Source organism: Haliotis rufescens, unplaced genomic scaffold (assembly GCF_023055435.1).
Source record: "Haliotis rufescens isolate VD_foot unplaced genomic scaffold, xgHalRufe1.0.p SCAF_5, whole genome shotgun sequence".
Lineage (NCBI taxonomy): Eukaryota > Metazoa > Mollusca > Gastropoda > Lepetellida > Haliotidae > Haliotis > Haliotis rufescens.
The window spans coordinates 50,417,525-50,438,216 of NW_025964223.1; the positions used below are offsets into that span (position 1 = coordinate 50,417,525).

General features: G+C 41.6%; 1 protein-coding gene across 4 annotated transcripts in view; it reads right to left on the reverse strand.

Moving 5' to 3' along the window:
* Positions 1-20,692, reverse strand: part of LOC124126903 (transient receptor potential cation channel subfamily A member 1 homolog) — a 78,210-nt gene that overhangs the window by 52,789 nt on the left and 4,729 nt on the right. For 2 of the 4 annotated variants that reach the window (XM_048383927.1, XM_048383928.1), the window contains exons 2-6: positions 11,297-11,422; positions 10,711-10,770; positions 9,190-9,243; positions 2,821-2,889; positions 211-261 (exon numbers count right to left, since the gene is read on the reverse strand). In XM_048383927.1, coding sequence (XP_048239884.1) covers positions 211-261; positions 2,821-2,889; positions 9,190-9,243; positions 10,711-10,770; positions 11,297-11,409 — 347 coding nt within the window. In that variant the 5' untranslated portion in view covers positions 11,410-11,422. The remainder of the gene's footprint in view (positions 1-210; positions 262-2,820; positions 2,890-9,189; positions 9,244-10,710; positions 10,771-11,296; positions 11,423-20,692) is intronic. The other 2 variants (XM_048383929.1, XM_048383930.1) reach the window with 2 other exon arrangements.

A 20,692-nucleotide genomic window follows, 5' to 3' on the forward strand; every position in this document is an offset into this window, starting at 1 on the left:
TCTGTTAATGAGACAAGCAGCCTATCTTTCAACTCGTTAACCCATCCACCATTATCGATATATCGATATAATACTTTACTTGATAGAACTGACAGCGCCTTCATCGACGCTCCCCTGGTCTCGAACTATGTGTACGACTACATATTATTGATGGTCCACCGGACTTCGAATCAACGAGATTTGAGTGTTTTACAAAACATGAACACTTACGTTTCCTCAGGCTCCCCTATTGTGGTGTATTTCTCATTGGGTTTGAGGGCGCTGAAACAGAGGCAACAGTAAGATGCGTGACATGAAAACATGCTCACCGGTATTGATAGTTCATTAACACAACAATGAAGCGTGTCCTCGTTGGGTTAATGCTGGCTTTATGCGCGGTGTAACGAAGACAACCAACATGCACACCCTGACTCCAACGTGGTACCTTGTGTCGATACTGCGAACATAACCGATCAGGACGATCAATTACTTGTGTTGTAGGTTGCAAGAAACCATGCCGATATATATAACGTTTCGTTATTTGTCAAAAATTATATAACGTGTTAAATAATTTCTGTTTTTGACATGGGCTACGAAACACATGTAAGACATTTTTGGAGGTACACAGAAAATATTATTTTTGCACCAAAGATAAAGAATAATTGAGGAGGCAAAAAATATGTAAATGTGAATTTGACAGATGATGCTAACACCACAGTGCCATCCACGATGAGTCCAGTTGCATCAAAATACAAATACAAATGGTATTATAGAATGGCCTCAAGGGGTGGGTGGGTGGATGGGGGTGTGGTGGGTGGGTAATATTAATTAATTCAAGGTTACAGTCACAAGTATATGATATGACTGTCTTTACTATGTTCATCTGCGAGAGTTAGGCAGTCTGTCTTCATTCGCTATACTGAGGGGGCCAACATTTAAGCCTATGATATACATTGTATCTATATCATACACCAAAGTAAAGGGTGTACACTTGACTGAAAGGATGTACACTTGACATAAGGACATAAATACGTCATTTTCTCAATTGCATTTAACACAAAGGGTGTACATAGATCGATTTCTTATGACACAACCACCAGTTGGCATTAATAAGTATGATGATCCACAGAACATATTATTATGTACTGACAGAGTTTTTACACCCCTTGTTTATTTAACAAACTGAAAAACACGATCTTTCGAAACTGCGAAGATTTTAGGGTAAGTGTGATATACTACTGAAGTCGGCGTACATCAAGGAAGTAGGTATCCAGCTATGGCGATAACACATTCTTTCATGAGATTAATTTATCATGCACTGAGTGTAATCTCCTTGATATATTTCATAACCTAAAAACATACTTTAAATATTTACAGCTCTTTGCCAGCTGCCTGTAAATAATCGAGTGTGGGACGGACAATCCCGTGATTGATATTGTGAGCAACGATCCACGATGTCGGGGCCAACCAAGTCATCGAGCCTGATCATGTACCCCCGATCCATTCGGTCGCCTCTTGGGGCCGATCATTGGACAATCTGTCGGGCCCTTACGACCAATATATAATCCTGGGGACCTATCAGACTAACGCCCAGTCTCTAAAATATATAATTTGGATAGAAACAAGAAACTTTATTTCAATTGAAAAGGAGCCCCAATCAGATGGGAGATCCAGAACCTGTGGCGAAATCTAGTCTTGTTTTATTGAGGCTTTAACATTTCTGTAAGGGCCGGGTGGAGGGGAACAAGAGAGTATGGTCTGGGGACCGGGGACCGTAGCGTCCACTAGGGTGCTGCAGATTCCCTGTGAATTCCTTGGCTATAACACACTGGTAACATAACATTGTGTTTGTATATATTATAAGGCACACTAAAACTGTTAATATTATACTGTTAATACAAACACAAACTTTAATTGACTGGAGAAGATCCGGGGTAGAATAGGTCTTCAGCAACCCATACTTGCCGTAAAAGGCGACTATGCTTGTCGTACTAACGGGATCGGGTGGTTAGACTCGCTGACTTGGTTGATGCATGTCATCATATCCCATGACATATTGCGTGGATCGATGCTCATGATGTAAATCACTGGATTGTCTGGTCCAGACTCGATTATTTACAGACTGCCGTCATATAGCTGGAATATTGCTGAGTGCGGCGTTAAACAACAAACAAACAAAGTTTAATTCGTTTGTGCATTTGTTCATGGCTATTCATATATGTGTATAGGGAAACGCACTAATTAAAAACATGGCGTTGGCTCTGACTATGCATGTACGTTGTATTGTGCATAGGGAATAGAAAATATCCTGCCGAGCACAAGAAAGTATTCACTTGAAAATCTGATGTGACCGGCCAAAAATACAAACGTTTTCGAATGCTACTAGGCCCCAAACAGTCCCCGAGACACCCCAAAGTCCAACAACACAACCATGAAACCAGTATAAAAAACATCACCATCGAATGACCATTTCTTCTTTGGTTCATTTTTAGTCCCATCAAGCATAGGTCTATACTTTCTTTTTCCACTCAGTTTACATCAAATCTATCAACTCAGAGGGCACGGGTGGCCCAGTGATCTAAGGCACCGCGATTCGCTGTACAGAGTTACGTCCGTTGAGCACGCCAGAAACCTATGCTTGTGGGTTCGAATCCCGGTTCGCCCGATTATGTTTCTAGGTTTGTCAGCACCATACCCGTGCTCGTGGGCTTCACCGAAGTGGTAAACGTCTGAGACCTGCACCACTTCGGGCTTTCCTCCCACTTTAAGCTGACACGCCGTGATATAACTTTAATAATGTTAAAAGTGGCGTTAAACCCAACTCACTCACTATCAACTCACCTGCTATCGTCATCGACATCGGTGGATGCCGCTAGATTCGGTTCGATGTTAACTGATCCCTGCGTGTCCCTGAAACGACAGTTCACTGGTCACTATAGCAATATAACTGTAACTTAAGTCTCACAAAGATCTTCATAAGGCTCTCTGTACACACAGACACAACTCCAAGTGCATTATGAATGACACCGAGAAGCAGCTGTGCGTACGATCACTGTTTATATAGAGCTCCTCGCCAGGCAGCCACCGGCATCAAATTACATTGTAATTGTGGTTATTAATTTTATAAGACGGAAGCACGGGCTAGCATGACTATACGCTTTTATTAACGTAAGAAATATGTTACAACATGTAGGTGCGTAGGGCTTCTGACCGATATATGTAGCTCATTATGGTTAAAAATGTGCATATTCATAAGTTTCTTTTATAGATATCTTACTATGATACGTCCTAACTTGCAATTTTACCATAAAAGACCGCGTGTACGAATAACGTATATCATCAGGGGTCCGTTCCACAAAGCAATAGTAGCGTTAAGGTGATCGTAACTCCCATACTTTAACATAGACTAAACGACTGCGATCGCTTTGTGGAGCGAGCCCTAGGTATATAAAAAAACATGATTTATGACGTTCTTAACAAAAATAACAAAAGACACTTTATGTTTCAGTTTTAGATGTGTATGTGTTGCAGCCTTTCATGTATAGATTTTGTCTTATAAACACTTTGTTAGCGCGTCATCTCAGTCACGTGACTCCCTGACTATGTTATCGTGTGTCACGTGATCAGATATACGTCACTGCTATTTCGTCACGTTTTGCGTTGCTCTTAAACTGTCATAAAATATTTCAGTGACAAATCCAACCGTCAATAGGGTAGGGAAAACGAGATCCGCTCCCTATATACAAACCGTTAAACTGTATATACTTACAAGCGTAAAGGATATCACGTTATATATAGAAACTAGATCTGACAGGAATAAATTGAGAGTTAAAAATGCAGGAGAACGAAATTGTTTTGTCCTTTGCTGGGTTTATTTTTAAGTCTATATTTTACCTCAAAGATGTTTTAAGTTACGCCTGTTTTCCCCGGCAATAATACATTCGTGTTTATTAAGGATACTTCTTATAGACTGTATATCTTGTATTCAGTGATACTACATAATCTGTACAAGGAAAAGGTGGAAGGTAGTCTAGTGGTTAAAGCGTTAGCCTTTTACGTCGAAGACCTAGGTTCAATTCCAGACATGGATACAATGTGTGAAGTCCACTGGTGCCTCCACCGTGACAGCGCTGGGATATTGCTAAAAGCGGCGTCTCGCCAACTCACTCACTCACTCATTCACTCCATTAACCAAGTCTACTGGGGACATTTTCACTTCACCTAAAAACAAATACATGTTATTTGGCAGGACAATACTAATATTGTATCTACCTAAATCTAACAGGCGACTAAGGGGATCGGGTGGTCAGGCTCGCTGACTTGGTTGATGCATGTCATCGTATCCTAATTGCGTTGATCGATGCTCATGATGTCACTCACTGGATTGTCTTGTCCTGACTCGATTATTTACAGACCGCCGTCATATAGCTGGAATATTGCTGAGTGAGGCATTGGACAACACAGACAAAACAACTATGGGCGGGGTACCTTTAACAGATCAAAGGGCATATTAGTTTACATAATTAAGACAAAAACCAATAACCATATAAAAGCACCCATTAAAGTATTGATCCTGTATTCCAGAGTAACTGGACGTACGGTAGACAACGCCCGGTTAATGACACGTGCGCGAGGAACCAGGATACTAAACAATGTACCCCCAGGGAAATATTGGGCAACAAGTGTGTCAAGCGCGTTTTGCAATTGTGAAATCTATTACCCCAGATGTGCACGGGTGATTGCAAACTCAAAACGACAAAGGGCATCTATATACTGTGCACACTGTCAACTCGGCAAAATGTCAACACCGTGCATACCGTATGCATGCAATGTCTCGTGCATGGTGCTATGTGTACACTGCAAACACTCATTGTGTTAATCACAAGGTTGCTGCAATACTTGTATTCATATGAAAACCAAAATATGAAACCAATCGGTATAAGGGAGATAACTGTAGTCAGACTATTCATTCAGCCCAATTTTACAACGAGACCTTTGCGTCTCCATTCCCAAATTTTGACATATACTTACGATCATAAGACATGATATATATTGACTGACTTATTAAATTTTCAAGTAAATATAATTAAATTCTCTATTTCCTAATAAAGATGAACGATTCAGAGAGAAATTCCCCAAATATCTCCCGAAATACAGTACATATGTTTTTGGCATCAGAAATAAAATTATACAAAAGTACCATAACATGCTTATTTACTATCATTTTGAATCAACAACCATCGATGGTCTATGAATATACCGTAGCCGCTGCTTTGGAATCAAAAGACTACAATGTGATTTGTTGTGTTGTGTTCAATACTTTGCGGGTATCCACTACGTTAATGGACCTGTGAAGTATTGACATGCACATTCTTTATCTTGCACCATAATTCAATACACGAATTTGCAGCGATTATGAATATATCCCATTTGTTTCCAGCAAAGGGGAATTTCTTTGCTATTCCTGAATAAGGAAGATAATATATGGATGTCAACTTCTTTATTATGAGGAACACGACGTTTCGGAGTATATGCTTACTCCTTCATCAGGTGAATGAATGCCATGAATTACTTACTTAAATTAGAAGTTAACGTGCGCTTTCCGCCATATGCGTATTTTGCGCACGGATTGCCATGAGGCAGAGAACATATATATATGATGGGTGAAAGAATGGAAATAGCAAAGGGCAAAATGAAGCGAGCTAGGTAATTAGCCCCGGCATAGATCAAAGCAGTAAGTCCTTACCTGTACATATATAATATGATCTCTTCCTCATGGCATTCATCACCTGATGAAGGAGTAAGCAAATATATACTCCGAAACGTTGTGTTCCTCATAATAAAGAAGTTGACATCCATCAGGTGATGAAGGAGTAAGCAAATATGTACCCCGAAACGTTGTGTTCCTCATAATAAAGAAGTTGACGTCCATCAGGTGATAAAGGAGTAAGTATATACTCCGAAACGTTGTGTTCCTCATAATAAAGAAGTTGACGTCCATCAGGTGATAAAGGAGTAAGTATATACTCCGAAACGTTGTGTTCCTCATAATAAAGAAGTTGACGTCCATCAGGTGATGAAGGAGTAAGTATATACTCCGAAACGTTGTGTTCCTCATAATAAAGAAGTTGACGTCCATCAGGTGATGAAGGAGTAAGTATATACTCCGAAACGTTGTGTTCCTCATAATAAAAAAGTTGACCTCTATATATTCTCTTCCTTGTGTGTATCACTTCTCAATGCCTTTCAAAGGCCTTTTCCTGAATAATCCTTTATACGTTCACATGAATTACAAAACTGTAAATGTAATTGGTGTAAACTGTTCTAGCTGCAACAAACTCAGCTCACTACAGTCGTCGTGATGTTGATGTGAATGGGGTGTGTACGCGTTTCACATCCGTGCGCACTCTGCTGAACAACAGAACCATGGAACCAAAAATAAATTCAATTAACGCGGAACCTAAATATACAACTTCCCGTTTGCATGCATGTTGGGGGTGCATGCTATGGGTGGAGGACTCAAAAAGCATTACAGCATGTTCAGTGCCGACAATGGCCGATTCTAGTTTTCAAACCCATCCACATCCTCCGCAAGGGTATATGGTTTAGCTTGAAACGTTTCCCAAAGTTACGTTTGTTTGTTTGTTTGTTTGTTGTTTAACACCGCACTCAGCAATATTCCAGCTATATGACGGAGGTCTGTAAATAATCTAGTCTGAACGAGACAATCCAGTGATTGACATCATGAGCATCGATCCAGGCAATTGGGATACGATTACATGCATCAACCAAGTCACCGAGCCTGACCACCCGATCCCGTCAGTCGCCTCTTACGACAAGCATACTCGCCTTTTACGGCAAGTATGGATTGCTGAAGACCTATTCTACCCTGGATCTTCACGGGTCCCTAAAGTTACGTGAATCGATTACCAAGGGTTATATAACCATACCTTGTTTTCATTCTTATAAAACATTTTAAATATTCACAAAGATTACCTTCATTAAACTCATAGAAGCAATCGGCTCCGTATGTGAAATTAACTTACATACGCTGTTAGGGTCGTTCTGTGAGAAACAAGAGAATCGTGTATATGCATGGATTTACCTACCACATTACTGCCAGAATTGTTGGGTTTTTTATCAAAATGAAGATTTGTGTTGTAGAGAATGAGCTTTAAATAAAAACACAATAACAATTTCCAGTAGGCGCATACTGTTGATGTCCAGGGCATGTCAAGCTTGTTTGAAGAAGACACAAGAGAAATGAAAAGGAAGGGAATTATATTTCACCAAGTCATGCGATGTAATCCCATCTTTGGACTAGCCTGACGCATTCTATAAATCAAATATTTTTAAAACATCCTTTCAGTCTATTTCCTCATCAGAAGAAACCCCTCGCTAGTTTAAGCAGGAAACAGAAAATATGCTAACATACTTCATACTAACATATTAGAGTGAGTAAGTTTGGTTTTACGCCACTGTTAGCCATATTTCTCCAATAACACAGCGGGGGATACTAGAAATGGGCTTCACACATTGTACCCATGTGGAGAATTGAACCCGGGTCTTCGGCCAGAAGAGCGAACGTTTTAACCACGAGGCTACCCCGCCGCCTCACTGAATATAAGAGGTGTGGTGATTGTGGTTTAACGTCGCGGTCAATCTCATATTAGAAAGAATATAGCTATGTTTTGAATATCGTGATTTGGTATCTTTGAAGATGAATATCATTTTTTATTAATATGTCCAAAATTTAAGAATTATAGAATTAAATATATTGCTAAATATATCTTTAAATGTCCATCTTATTTTAAATTTCAACAGTTACTTAGCTGTGAGAGTAAAACAGTGATAATGTACATCGTAAAATACTAGTATATAAAATCATGTTTATCATATGAAGTTTGTGTATTTGTTTGTTGTTCAACGCCGCACTCAGAAATAATAGTCCAGCTATATAACGGCGGTCTGTAAATAATCGAGTCTGGACCAGACAATCCAGTGACTGACATCATGAGCATCGATCTACCCATTGGGATACGATGACATGCATCCACCAAGTCAGCGAGCCTGTCCATTACTAAATGAATTATTTTCATTGGTCACCCTCCGCCATTTATACATGTTTTTTCAGTTTGTAAGTGGAAGATGAGGGGCTATTAGCTCAAGTCTTTGTAAATATTCTTCTCTTTTGTCTACTGTTCAAATTTAAAGTTGAGAACTGAAACATTGATCAATGTACATATATATCATAATACTAAATATGAGACTTTACGTCTATAAGTATGAAATACTTTGAGGGACATTCTCGCGATCTCGCATTCTGGCACTTTTGGCATATTTGGCTTCTTCCAAAGATCGCGATAGCGAGATTGCGAGAATGTCCCTCACAGTATTCCATATATAAGTGTGAGTCAGGTATCATGATTGTGTAGATCTACAAGCAGTTAGACAATGCAGTCACATTCACAATGTTATTAGTTATGTTAAGTACTATAAGCACTATTTGTAAACATGCGCCAGGACGGTGTCTTCACGGGTATATATTCTGCGGGTCGTCTCAAGAGCAAAGTTCACTTATTATTATTTAATAAGGTCAACTATTCTATCTCTAAACCTATGTCACGATTAAACTCACTTTGTCATGCATAATATCCACGTAAACAGTCGATCAACCACAATTTGGAAATCGCGTGTCATCACGTGCAAAATGGCAAACACGCAGAGAAGGTATTGTGTCTCAAACAGGTAAAATTTATAAATATTGTCTTGAGAATTGACCAAAACGTCCCCGTGATAAAAAAAAGAAGATTAATCTAATTTGTCACCCCCCTCTTTAATAAAACTACAACTTGTTAATGTCACTAAATATTGGCTTAAGATCTTTGGGTCAAATTATCAAAATTTATGGGTTGTTTTTTTCAGAAAGTCGGTCTTTTCTATAATTGATATATTAGACACGATATAAGCCCAAATTGTGTTGCTCCAGACCGACTCTAAGTCTAAGAGTGTTATATCTAAGGTGCTGCGAAATCGGCTCCGCTGGAAGCGCTCGGTTAATCTCAGAATAGAACAAACGTATACATGACGCCGCCTCCCCATTCGTCACCACTCGCCCCTCCCCGTTAACTGTTTTACGAAACATCGGAATGACACGAGTGGTGGCAAACGGTTCTGGTGATAAGACAACAAAAAACAATCATTTCAAACCTGTGCGACTCCAGTGGCGGCAGTCGGGCGGGCAAGACAACGTTTGGTAGAGGCCTGATGTAAAAATAATCAGAAGAAACAAAGAAGGAAATAATAAAACAAACAAAAGACAAACATAGAAAAGTAAACAAAGCAGTGAAAATAAGCGAACGTTTATGTCAACGTTAGAGGATGATCTGCTTAATATCTGTTCTTTTGCCAACACCAAACACATTGTCAACAGTTGAGCGGACGGTGTTTACTTTTGCTTTAAAGGAGTCATAGCTTTGTGTACAAATTAAATCAAACACATGCTGCTTCATGCGAAAACTTTCGGTGAAGTTACTCTCTTCTCATTCAACTTTGATTGGAAAACAACCTGTTTTGTGTTGAAAGTCGCGAACAGACTAACGAATATGTGTGCCTACACAATTTACATACTTTATTTACACACCTATATGATGCTTTTCATGTGAACGCAAAGTAAATTTACATATACGCACGTATGTATAGTTACACATGTGTAAAATTCCTTACGTTAGTAAATGTTGTGCATGTGAACGGGGTAGGGCTGGGACGGGTAACTCGGGTACTAGGGTCGGGTGGGTACTGAAAAAAATTTCCCAGTCGGACATTTTGAGACAACTCCTGAGACCTACATTGGGTATCCGGGTAGGGTCGGGTAATAGGGGGGTGGGTACCCGGGTAGTAAATTTGGACTTGTCACAGCCCTAGAGCGGGGTATTAGTTATCGTTCTACGTTTTAATGAGATGGACAGTGCATGTGAACCCACATATCCCCGAGTCAAGGGAGTTAACTGACTATAAAAGTCCAGTTTCCACTCTTGCCGAACTTGGCTTGTATTATGGAGTTACAGTTTGGCTGGACTAACGAGTCTATGCATAGTCCAAGCAAAATCGCGTAACGAAATCGACATCCGGTTCGTAAACGGGAAGAGTGAGTGAGTGAGTATAGGTTTACGCCGTTTTTAGCAATATTCCAGCAATATCACGGCGGGGGGCACCAGATATGGTAAACGGGAAGATGCAAAACAAGCTATGCGAGGTCACACCCGTTCTATTACAATATAGATCTCGATAATCGATCATAAATTCTTGACTGGGCGCCGCCATTTTGTTTGAAGTAGGCGGGGCATAGAAGGGATATAACTCGCAATAGCCACTGGTGGCGCTACGATCGAGTATGGAAATTCCACCCAAGTTCGGCAAGGGTGGAAACTGGACTTTTATAGTTAGTAAACTCCCTTGCCTCGGGAAGATGGTGGATCCAGTGGGGATTACTGGTTAGAATAAGTCCCAGTGACATGTGCTTGCCGTGTGGTCAGGGTCGGTGACTAGGGGGATTGTGTGTCATCTTATTTCGAGGATGAGGGACGTTGCATATTATATCGATCACTGGTTTGTCTGGCCAAGACTCGATTATTTATAAGCAGCCGTGACATAGATGGAGTTTTGCTGAGCGCAGCGTGAAACAAACAAAAACACACATGCATTATTGTGAACCAACGTTCCAGTGATTACCTAGGGACATTTGTTTGTGGCTGACTAGTGACTGCATCGCTAGGTTTCAGTCTCGACGACCTGTGAAGGGCGATACCCAAATATGAAAAATAACGAAAGCCAAAGGAAAGACACGTGAAAACGAAACAGACAAATGAAGAGAGAAAACTAATGACAACTACAGCCACGGGTAATTGAAACGATGAGCAGTACAGATTGTGTCGGGATATGTCATGACCACCCACTTACTATACAAGCATATTGCTCAATCCTCCTTACACATTTCGAAACCCGCCCTTGAAATATTCTACTCAAAAGAAGTCATGATATATTAACTAAAGTTAAATAAAAAATCGGGCGTCATGATGGAATAACCACAATAAGTAATTTGGAAAACTCGGGTGTTCTTAAACGTCTTTTGAGTTGTATTTATAACCTTGATGGTGACAATTCATTTTACGAATGGTTATTTTTATGTTTTATTCAAATATTGACAGGAGCTTTCGTAGGATACAGATTAGCTGAACGTTACCTTATCTGAATCTAACCACAAGAAACGAGACATCGGGAATTCAAACGACGAATTCAATAAAGGGAGATAACTCACTCATTGTCGTCCATCGTGTACAGCTCCCCAGATTCCGGTGCTGGATCGGGAGAGACGCTGTTCCTGCTCAATATAATCCGCTGAATAGGAGAACTAGAGGGGGGCCGGGACATCACACACGGCAAGCTGCAAACGAATGTTGGATTTTAACTCTGAATTAAAAATACAAGTTTGAAGCACAGTAAGTACAATTAACAAGGCACTATCCTTTACCATATGATGCTCATTACCAGTATCGATAGAGACGTTTGTAATTAGCGCCCTGTGTGAACCTGAGACATTGTCTAAGTAGAATTAGGGTAATATTGAAGTGCTTGGTTGATATAAATCTAGGCTCTTATGCAGATCCTGAAGCAAAAGCAATTTCTTCAGTTTCTGAAAATGAAGATTTTCTGGGGTTCTCTTTCATTGTACAATGTCCATCTTAAGACAATTTAACTCCAAAAAGTCTTCAGAGACTGAATGATAGTCTTGTATACATCAATAAATTTCAGTTAGCGGACGAACACCATGGTAACGCTGTAAATCAATCTTGCTAGAAGTGCCCATTCGCTCAATTATAATTCTTCTTATTTAATAACTTATTTAAGATAAGATGCACTTCGAAGCGTCTGGTTTTGCCACTCCTCTGCAAGTTTTTATAGTTGAATAATTAGAGACCGCAAGGAGATGAGCTGGGACTATGCCGGGACATGGAGGGAGTCAGACGGTCTGTTTATCTGTTTATTCGAGGGAACTGTGCAAGTGGACCACGCATTGCCTCTTGAAAGGTTGGTTGGTTTGTTGTTTAACGCCGCACTCAGCAATATTCCAGTTATATGACGGCGTTCTGTAAATAATTGAGTCTGGACCAGACATTCCAGTGATTAATATCAGGTGCATCGATCCACGCAAATGGGATCGTTGACATGCATCAACCAAGTCAGCGAGCCTGACCACCCGATCCCGTTAGTCGCCTTTTACGACAAGCTTAGTCACCTTTTCCGGCAAGCATGGGTTGCTGAAGACCTATTCTACCACAGTCGCTTTTCGATATTTAAAGCCCTGGGTGATATCCAAGTTTACTTAGAGCAGTACGGTTTCAATCTGCTCGTATACATCGAATGGACGATATGAAAATGTACATCTGCACTGATGTGCTTCCGGGATATAATGCAACAGACGAAAGACGAAACGTGTCTCCCTGGCCGAGACTAAGATCTGCATAAGGCATACAATCAACATCTAAGACCAGTATGACGTCATCTCGACAAAGCGCGAAACGGTGTTGTGAAAAAAAATAATGATAAAATATGATCTTCTATTTTAAATATCATAAAGTATATTTCATCAATTACACATAACAGCCGTTCGCTTTAATTAATGTATGGTTTAAGTTTATCCATTGAGTGAGTGAGTATGGTTTAACGCCGCCTTTAACAATATTCCAGCGATATCACGGCGGGGGACACCAGAAATGGGCTTCACACATTGTACCCTTGTCGGGAATCGAACCCGGGTCTTCGGGCGTGACGAGCGAACGCTTTAACCACTAGGCTACCCGACCGCCCCGTACATCCGTTGAAGAAAAAGTATGGTTGGATGTTTGGCAATCACCACTGAGTCCTGAATTCTGACATTCGACCTACTAAACATGTATCTCCCAGCCGTTGCCACTTCACTCGCCACTTTCGTTACCACCACACGTCCTTCTGTCTTGGTAGAATTAAGAAAAACTGTGTATTCATCTTGGGGGGACCCGTGAAGATCGGGGTAGAATAGGTCTTCAGCGACCAATGCTTGCTGTAAAAGACGACTATGCTTGTCGTAAGAGGCGACTAACGGGATCCGAGGATCAGGCTCACTGACTTGGTTGATGCATGTCATCGTATCCCAATTGCGTGGATCGATGCTCATGATGTAAATCACGGGATTGTCTGGTCCAGACTCGATTATTTACATGCCGCCGTCATATAGCTGGAATATTGCTGAGTGCGGGATTAAACAACAAACAAACAAACATCTTTGCGATTTCCAAACGCGAAATCTATAACCATCGATTTACGCATTTAGTTTTCGAAATTGAATATGCACAACAAAACAAACATCTAACAACATATATTAGTATAGAATCGCCATTTGTGGTTCCCCAATACGGTGCATCTTTCCGTTTACAGTGGGTGTCATGACAACGTTCACGTGACCTAGAACAGGAATATTGTATTTGCTGCGCTCCCGTGGTTGCTGATACAATGAGATGTATTTGAGGCTAAATAGTCCACAGACCTAGAATAATACTGATTTGTCTGGTTTACTACACTGTGTATACATGCACTTTAGCAATGTAAATGTTTACACCTTGGCAACAGCGATCGATAGAACTGGTAACACGGGCACAATTCTGTTTTCACCAACAACTGTATGACTGTCGAAGTTTCAAGCCATGTAAATCAATATATATTTTTCTATGTTAAATATCAACTGTTTTCACTACTTAAAAAAGGAACCTGCACTGTGAATTAAAAACAGAATCCAATATTAATACACATGGAATATAAATAAAAATATACGGAACTCCGCTGTAATTGAAAGAAAAAAATTCAAGTTTGATTAAGTGAATCGTTTTTAATGTTCATATAATGTATATCGCTTCTTAAAAAATGCTAAGATTGAAAGTGCAAGACCAGGGCCCATTCCTCATCGTTATTGCGCTCATATCGCTTTGTGGGGCGGGGATCACTCTGAGAAGCACAGCGAGGTTGCTGTACCATGCAGCGAGGATGCGGGCAGACTGTGACGGTACGGACGCAGTACCACACAGCGAGGTTGCGGGCAGACTGTGACGGTACGGACGCAGTACCACACAGCGAGGTTGCTGACAGATACTGCAGACTGTGGCGTTACGGAGGTAGTACCACACAGCGAGGTTGCTGACAGACTGTGACGTTACGGAGGTAGTACCACACAGCGAGGTTGCTGACAGACTGTGACGCTACGGACGTTGTACCACACAGCGAGGTTGCTGACAGATTGTGACGTTACGGACACAGTACCACACAGCGATGTTTTTCTGATAGACCTTGACGCTACGGACGCAGTACCATACAGCGAGGTTGCTGACAGACTGACGTTACGGAGGTAGTACCACACAGCGAGGTTGCTGACAGACTGTGACGCTACGGACGCAGTACCATACAGCGAGGTTGCTGACAGACTGTGACGCTACGGACGCAGTACCATACAGCGAGGTTGCTGACAGACTGTGACGTTACGGACGCAGTACCACACAGCGAGGTTGCTGACAGACCTTGACGCTACGGACGCAGTACCATACAGCGAGGTTGCTGACAGACTGACGTTACGGAGGTAGTACCACACAGCGAGGTTGCTGACAGACTGTGACGTTACGGACACAGTACCACACAGCGAGGTTTTTCTGATAGACCTTGACGCTACGGACGCAGTACCATACAGCGAGGTTGCTGACAGACTGACGTTACGGAGGTAGTACCACATAGCGAAGTTACTGACAGATTGTGACGTTACGGACACAGTACCACACAGCGAGGTTTTTCTGATAGACCTTGACGCTACGGACGCAGTACCATACAGCGAGGTTGCTGACAGACTGACGTTACGGAGGTAGTACCACACAGCGAGGTTGCTGACAGATTGTGACGTTACGGACACAGTACCACACAGCGAGGCTTTTCTGATAGACCTTGACGCTACGGACGCAGTACCATACAGCGAGGTTGCTGACAGACTGACGTAACGGACGCAGTACCACACAGCGAGGTTTCTGACAGACTGTGACGCTACGGACGCAGTACCATACAGCGAGGTTGCTGACAGACTGACGTTACGGAGGTAGTACCACACAGCGAGGTTACTGACAGACTGTGACGTTACGGACGTTGTACCACACAGCGAGGTTGCTGACAGATTGTGACGTTACGGACACAGTACCACACAGCGAGGTTTTTCTGATAGACCTTGACGCTACGGACGCAGTACCATACAGCGAGGTTGCTGACAGACTGACGTTACGGAGGTAGTACCACACAGCGAGGTTGCTGACAGACTGTGACGCTACGGACACAGTACCACACAGCGAGGTTTCTGACAGACTGTGACGCTACGGACGCAGTACCACACAGCGAGGTTGCTGACAGACTGTGACGTTACGGACACAGTACCACACAGCGAGGTTGCTGACAGACTGTGACGTTACGGACGCAGTACCACACAGCGAGGTTTCTGACAGACTGTGACGCTACGGACGCAGTACCACACAGCGAGGTTGCTGACAGACTGACGTTACGGAGGTAGTACCACACAGCGAGGTTGCTGACAGACTGTGACGTTACGGACGCAGTACCACACAGCGAGGTTTCTGACAGACTGTGACGTTACGGAGGCAGTACCACACAGTGAGGTTGCTGACAGATACTGCAGACTGTGGCGTTACGGAGGTAGTACCATACAGCGAGGTTTCTGACAGACTGTGACGTTACGGACGCAGTACCATACAGCGAGGCTGCTGACAGACTGTGACGTTACGGACGCAGTACCATACAGCGAGGTTGCTGACAGACCTTGACGTTACGGACGCAGTACCACACAGCGAGGTTGCTGACAGACTGTGACGTTACGGACGTTGTACCACACAGCGAGGTTGCTGACAGACCTTGACGCTACGGACGCAGTACCACACAGCGAGGTTGCTGACAGACTGTGGCGTTACGGAGGTAGTACCATACAGCGAGGTTTCTGACAGACTGTGACGTTACGGACGCAGTACCACACAGCGAGGCTACTGACAGACTGTGACGTTACGGACGCAGTACCACCCATGCGAGGCTGCTGACAGGTCCACACAGCGAGGTTGTTGACGGACACACCATACTTTGACGTTAAATTCAATTCAACTTAATTAAGAATATGTATTTTCCAATTAACTACTTCTCAAACGCGCTTAGACCACGATTGATCTAGTCAAAGGGTCTCTTGAAAAGTCAGGTCTTGAGTGCCTTTTTAAGTATTTCAGATTTTCTGCTCCTCAGATTTCGTGTGGCAAATTGTTTGCATAGCAAGCATGTTGCAATGACCTCTCGCCATGCATGACTTTGGTACCAACGTCACCGCAGTACCACTCAGCAAGGATTTTAGGAACCGACCATTGTATATTCTGAGGGGATTCCAGGATGCTTTCTTGGAGAAAATCGAGACATGTATTTTTAATCAGAAATGACGAGGCAAACATAGTATACAACACATTTTTTTTTTCAGAAAAGCCGGCAAGTGCAGAGGACGATTTCTTATCAAACCTGAGAGTTAATATAAAGTACCCCCACCCAACCCCAACATACCCCATCCAAACACACCCTACCCCCACCCCACCGCCAAAAATAATAACAAAATACATTACATAAAAATCCCATAAATATGAAAAAGATAATAGACAAATACATAAAACAAAATAAGAAAATGTCAAACGGTCGCCCGCTTCCAATGGATGGACAGAACACTCGCTGTTTCACACTAAACCTTGTTACCTTGACTACATTCATGTTTTATCTAGTTAATGGTGTGCGGGAAACAACTATCAGATGAGGCAGACAATACGGATGAAATCCCATTAAGTCCTTTAATAACATGGGGTTGCGGCATCAGTGTTCACAATGGTATTAATAAAACATAAGTACTTTTATTATCAAAGCTCTTTGCGAAACGAGAACACTAAACAAGCACGACCGCCCACAAGGGATATCATCTAGTTAGGCTGACCTTTCCTGATTTCCTGATGACGGAAGTTGTGTGCAAAGGACAACAGAAACCACAAAACACTAATACATTAAAACGCTGGAATTGATGGCGAATCAGCACGTCTGCACGTTAATTATGTTTCGTTGCCTGGTTACATAATTAGGTGCAGAAAAGTACCAGTATGGTTGGAAAGGTGATAAAAATGGGCGGAATTGTTCATAATGCTCAACCGTTTGTCAGGTCAAGAGCATATTGTGCAAACTCGGAAACATAACCTCAAAACAACTTGCACTAAACCACTTCCAAATTACTACGTGCGTTGTAGCACATCAGCGACATTATTACATTCGTTAATAACACATCCACAATGGTGTCACATCCGTCAGATGCACGACGCAAGACCCGTGAAGATCCGGTGTAGAATAGGTCTTCAGCAACCCATGCTTGCTTTAACAGGCGACTATGCTTTTTGAAAGAAGGCAACTAAGGGGGTCGGTTGGTCAGGCTCGCTGACTTTGTTGATGCATGTTATCGTATCCTAATTGCGTGGATCGCTGCTCATGATGTCAATGACTTGATTGTCTGGTCCAGACTCGATTATTTACAGACCGCTGTCATATAGGTGGAATATTGCAGAGTGCGGCGTTAAACAACAAACAGACAAAGCAACAAATGCACGACGGCATTATATCTGTATGCCACATCCATGGCATTATTTCGTCCATCCTTAAACCACATCCATGACATTATTTCATCCGTATGTCACATCCATGACATTATTACATCCGTATGTCACATCGATCACATTATTACATGCGTAAACCACATCCATGACATTATTACATCCGCATGCCACATCGATGACATTATTACATCTCCCATTCCACATCCATGATATAAGTACATCCGTAAACCACATCTATGACATTATTATATCTCCCATACCACATCCATGACATTACTGCATCCGTATACCACATCCAGGACGTTATTACATCTGTCGTTACACATCCATGACATTATTACATCTGTATACCACATCCAGGACATTATTACATCTCCCATACCACATCCACGATATTATTACATCCTATACCATATCCAGGACGTTATTACATCTGTCGTTACACATCCATGACATTATTACATCTCCCATACCACATCCACGATATTATTACATCCTATACCACATCCAGGACATTATTACATCTCCCGTACCACATCCACGATATTATCACATCCTATACCACATCCAGGACATTATTACATCTCCCGTACCACATCCACGATATTATCACATCCTATACCACATCCAGGACATTATTACATCTCCCGTACCACATCCACGATATTATCACATCCTATACCACATCCAGGACATTATTACATCTCCCGTACCACATCCACGATAATATCACATCCTATACCACATCCAGGACATTATTACATCTCCCGTACCACATCCACGATATTATCACATCCTATACCACATCCAGGACATTATTACATCTCCCGTACCACATCCACGATAATATCACATCCTATACCACATCCAGGACATTATTACATCTCCCGTACCACATCCACGATATTATCACATCCTATACCACATCCAGGACATTATTACATCTCCCGTACCACATCCACGATAATATCACATCCTATACCACATCCAGGACATTATTACATCTCCCGTACCACATCCACGATAATATTACATCCCATACCACATCCAGGACATTATTACATCTGTATACCACATCCAGGACATTATTACATCTGTATACCACATCCAGGAAATTACTCCATCTCCCATACCACATCCAGGACATTATTTTATCCGTAAACCACATCCATGACATTATTACATCTGTATACCACATCCATGACATTATTTCATCCGTTATACCACATCCATGACATTATTACATCCGTATACCACATCCACAACATTGTTACATCTCCCATACCACATCCATGACATTATTACATCCGTCATACCACATCCACGACATTATTACATCCGTCATACCACATCCACGACACTATTACATCCGTATACCACATCCACGACATTATTACATCCGTTATACAACATCCACGACATTATTACATCCGTATACCACATCCATGACATTATTACATCCGTCATACAACATCCACGACATTATTACATCCGTTATACAACATCCTCTACATTATTACATCCGTATACCACATCCATGACATTATTACATCCGTCATACCACATCCACGACACTATTACATCCGTATACCACATCCACGACATTATTATATCCGTATACCACATCCGCGACATTATTACATATACCAAACCACTTTCATCACATTATTACATCCGTCATACCACATCCACGACATTATTACATCCGAATACCACATCCACGACACTATTACATCCGTATACCACTTCCATGACATTATTACATCCGTTATACAACATCCACGACATTATTACATCCGTCATACCACATCCACGACACTATTACATCCGTATACCACATCCATGACATTATTACATCCGTTATACAACATCAACGACATTATTACATCCGTATACCACATCCATGACATTTTTACATCCGTTATACAACATCCACGACATTATTACATATACCAAACCACTTTCATCACATTATTACATCCGTCATACCACATCCACGACATTATTACATCCGTATACCACATCCACGACACTATTACATCCGTATACCACATCCATGACATTATTACATCCGGTATACAACATCCACGACATTATTACATCCGTCATACCACATTCACGACACTATTACATCCGTATTCCACATCCATGACATTATTACATCCGTTATACAACATCCACGACATTATTACATCCGTATACCACATCCATGACATTATTACATCCGTTATACAACATCCACGACATTATTACATCCGTATACCACATCCATGACATTATTACATCCGTTATACAACATCCATGACATTATTACATCCGTTATACAACATCCATGACATTATTACATCCGTTATACAACATCCACGACATTATTACGTCCGTTATACAACATCCACGACATTATTACATCCGTATACCACATCCATGACATTATTACATCCGTCATACCACATCCACGACACTATTACATCTGTATACCACATCCACGACATTATTATATCCGTATACCACATCCGCGACATTATTACATATACCAAACCACTTTCATCACATTATTACATCCGTCATACCACATCCACGACATTATTACATCCGTATACCACATCCACGACACTATTACATCCGTATACCACTTCCATGACATTATTACATCCGTTATACAACATCCACGACATTATTACATCCGTCATACCACATCCACGACACTATTACATCCGTATACCACATCCATGACATTATTACATCCGTTATACAACATCAACGACATTATTACATCCGTATACCACATCCATGACATTATTACATCCGTTATACAACATCCACGACATTATTACATATACCAAACCACTTTCATCACATTATTACATCCGTCATACCACATCCACGACATTATTACATCCGTATACCACATCCACGACACTATTACATCCGTATACCACATCCATGACATTATTACATCCGTT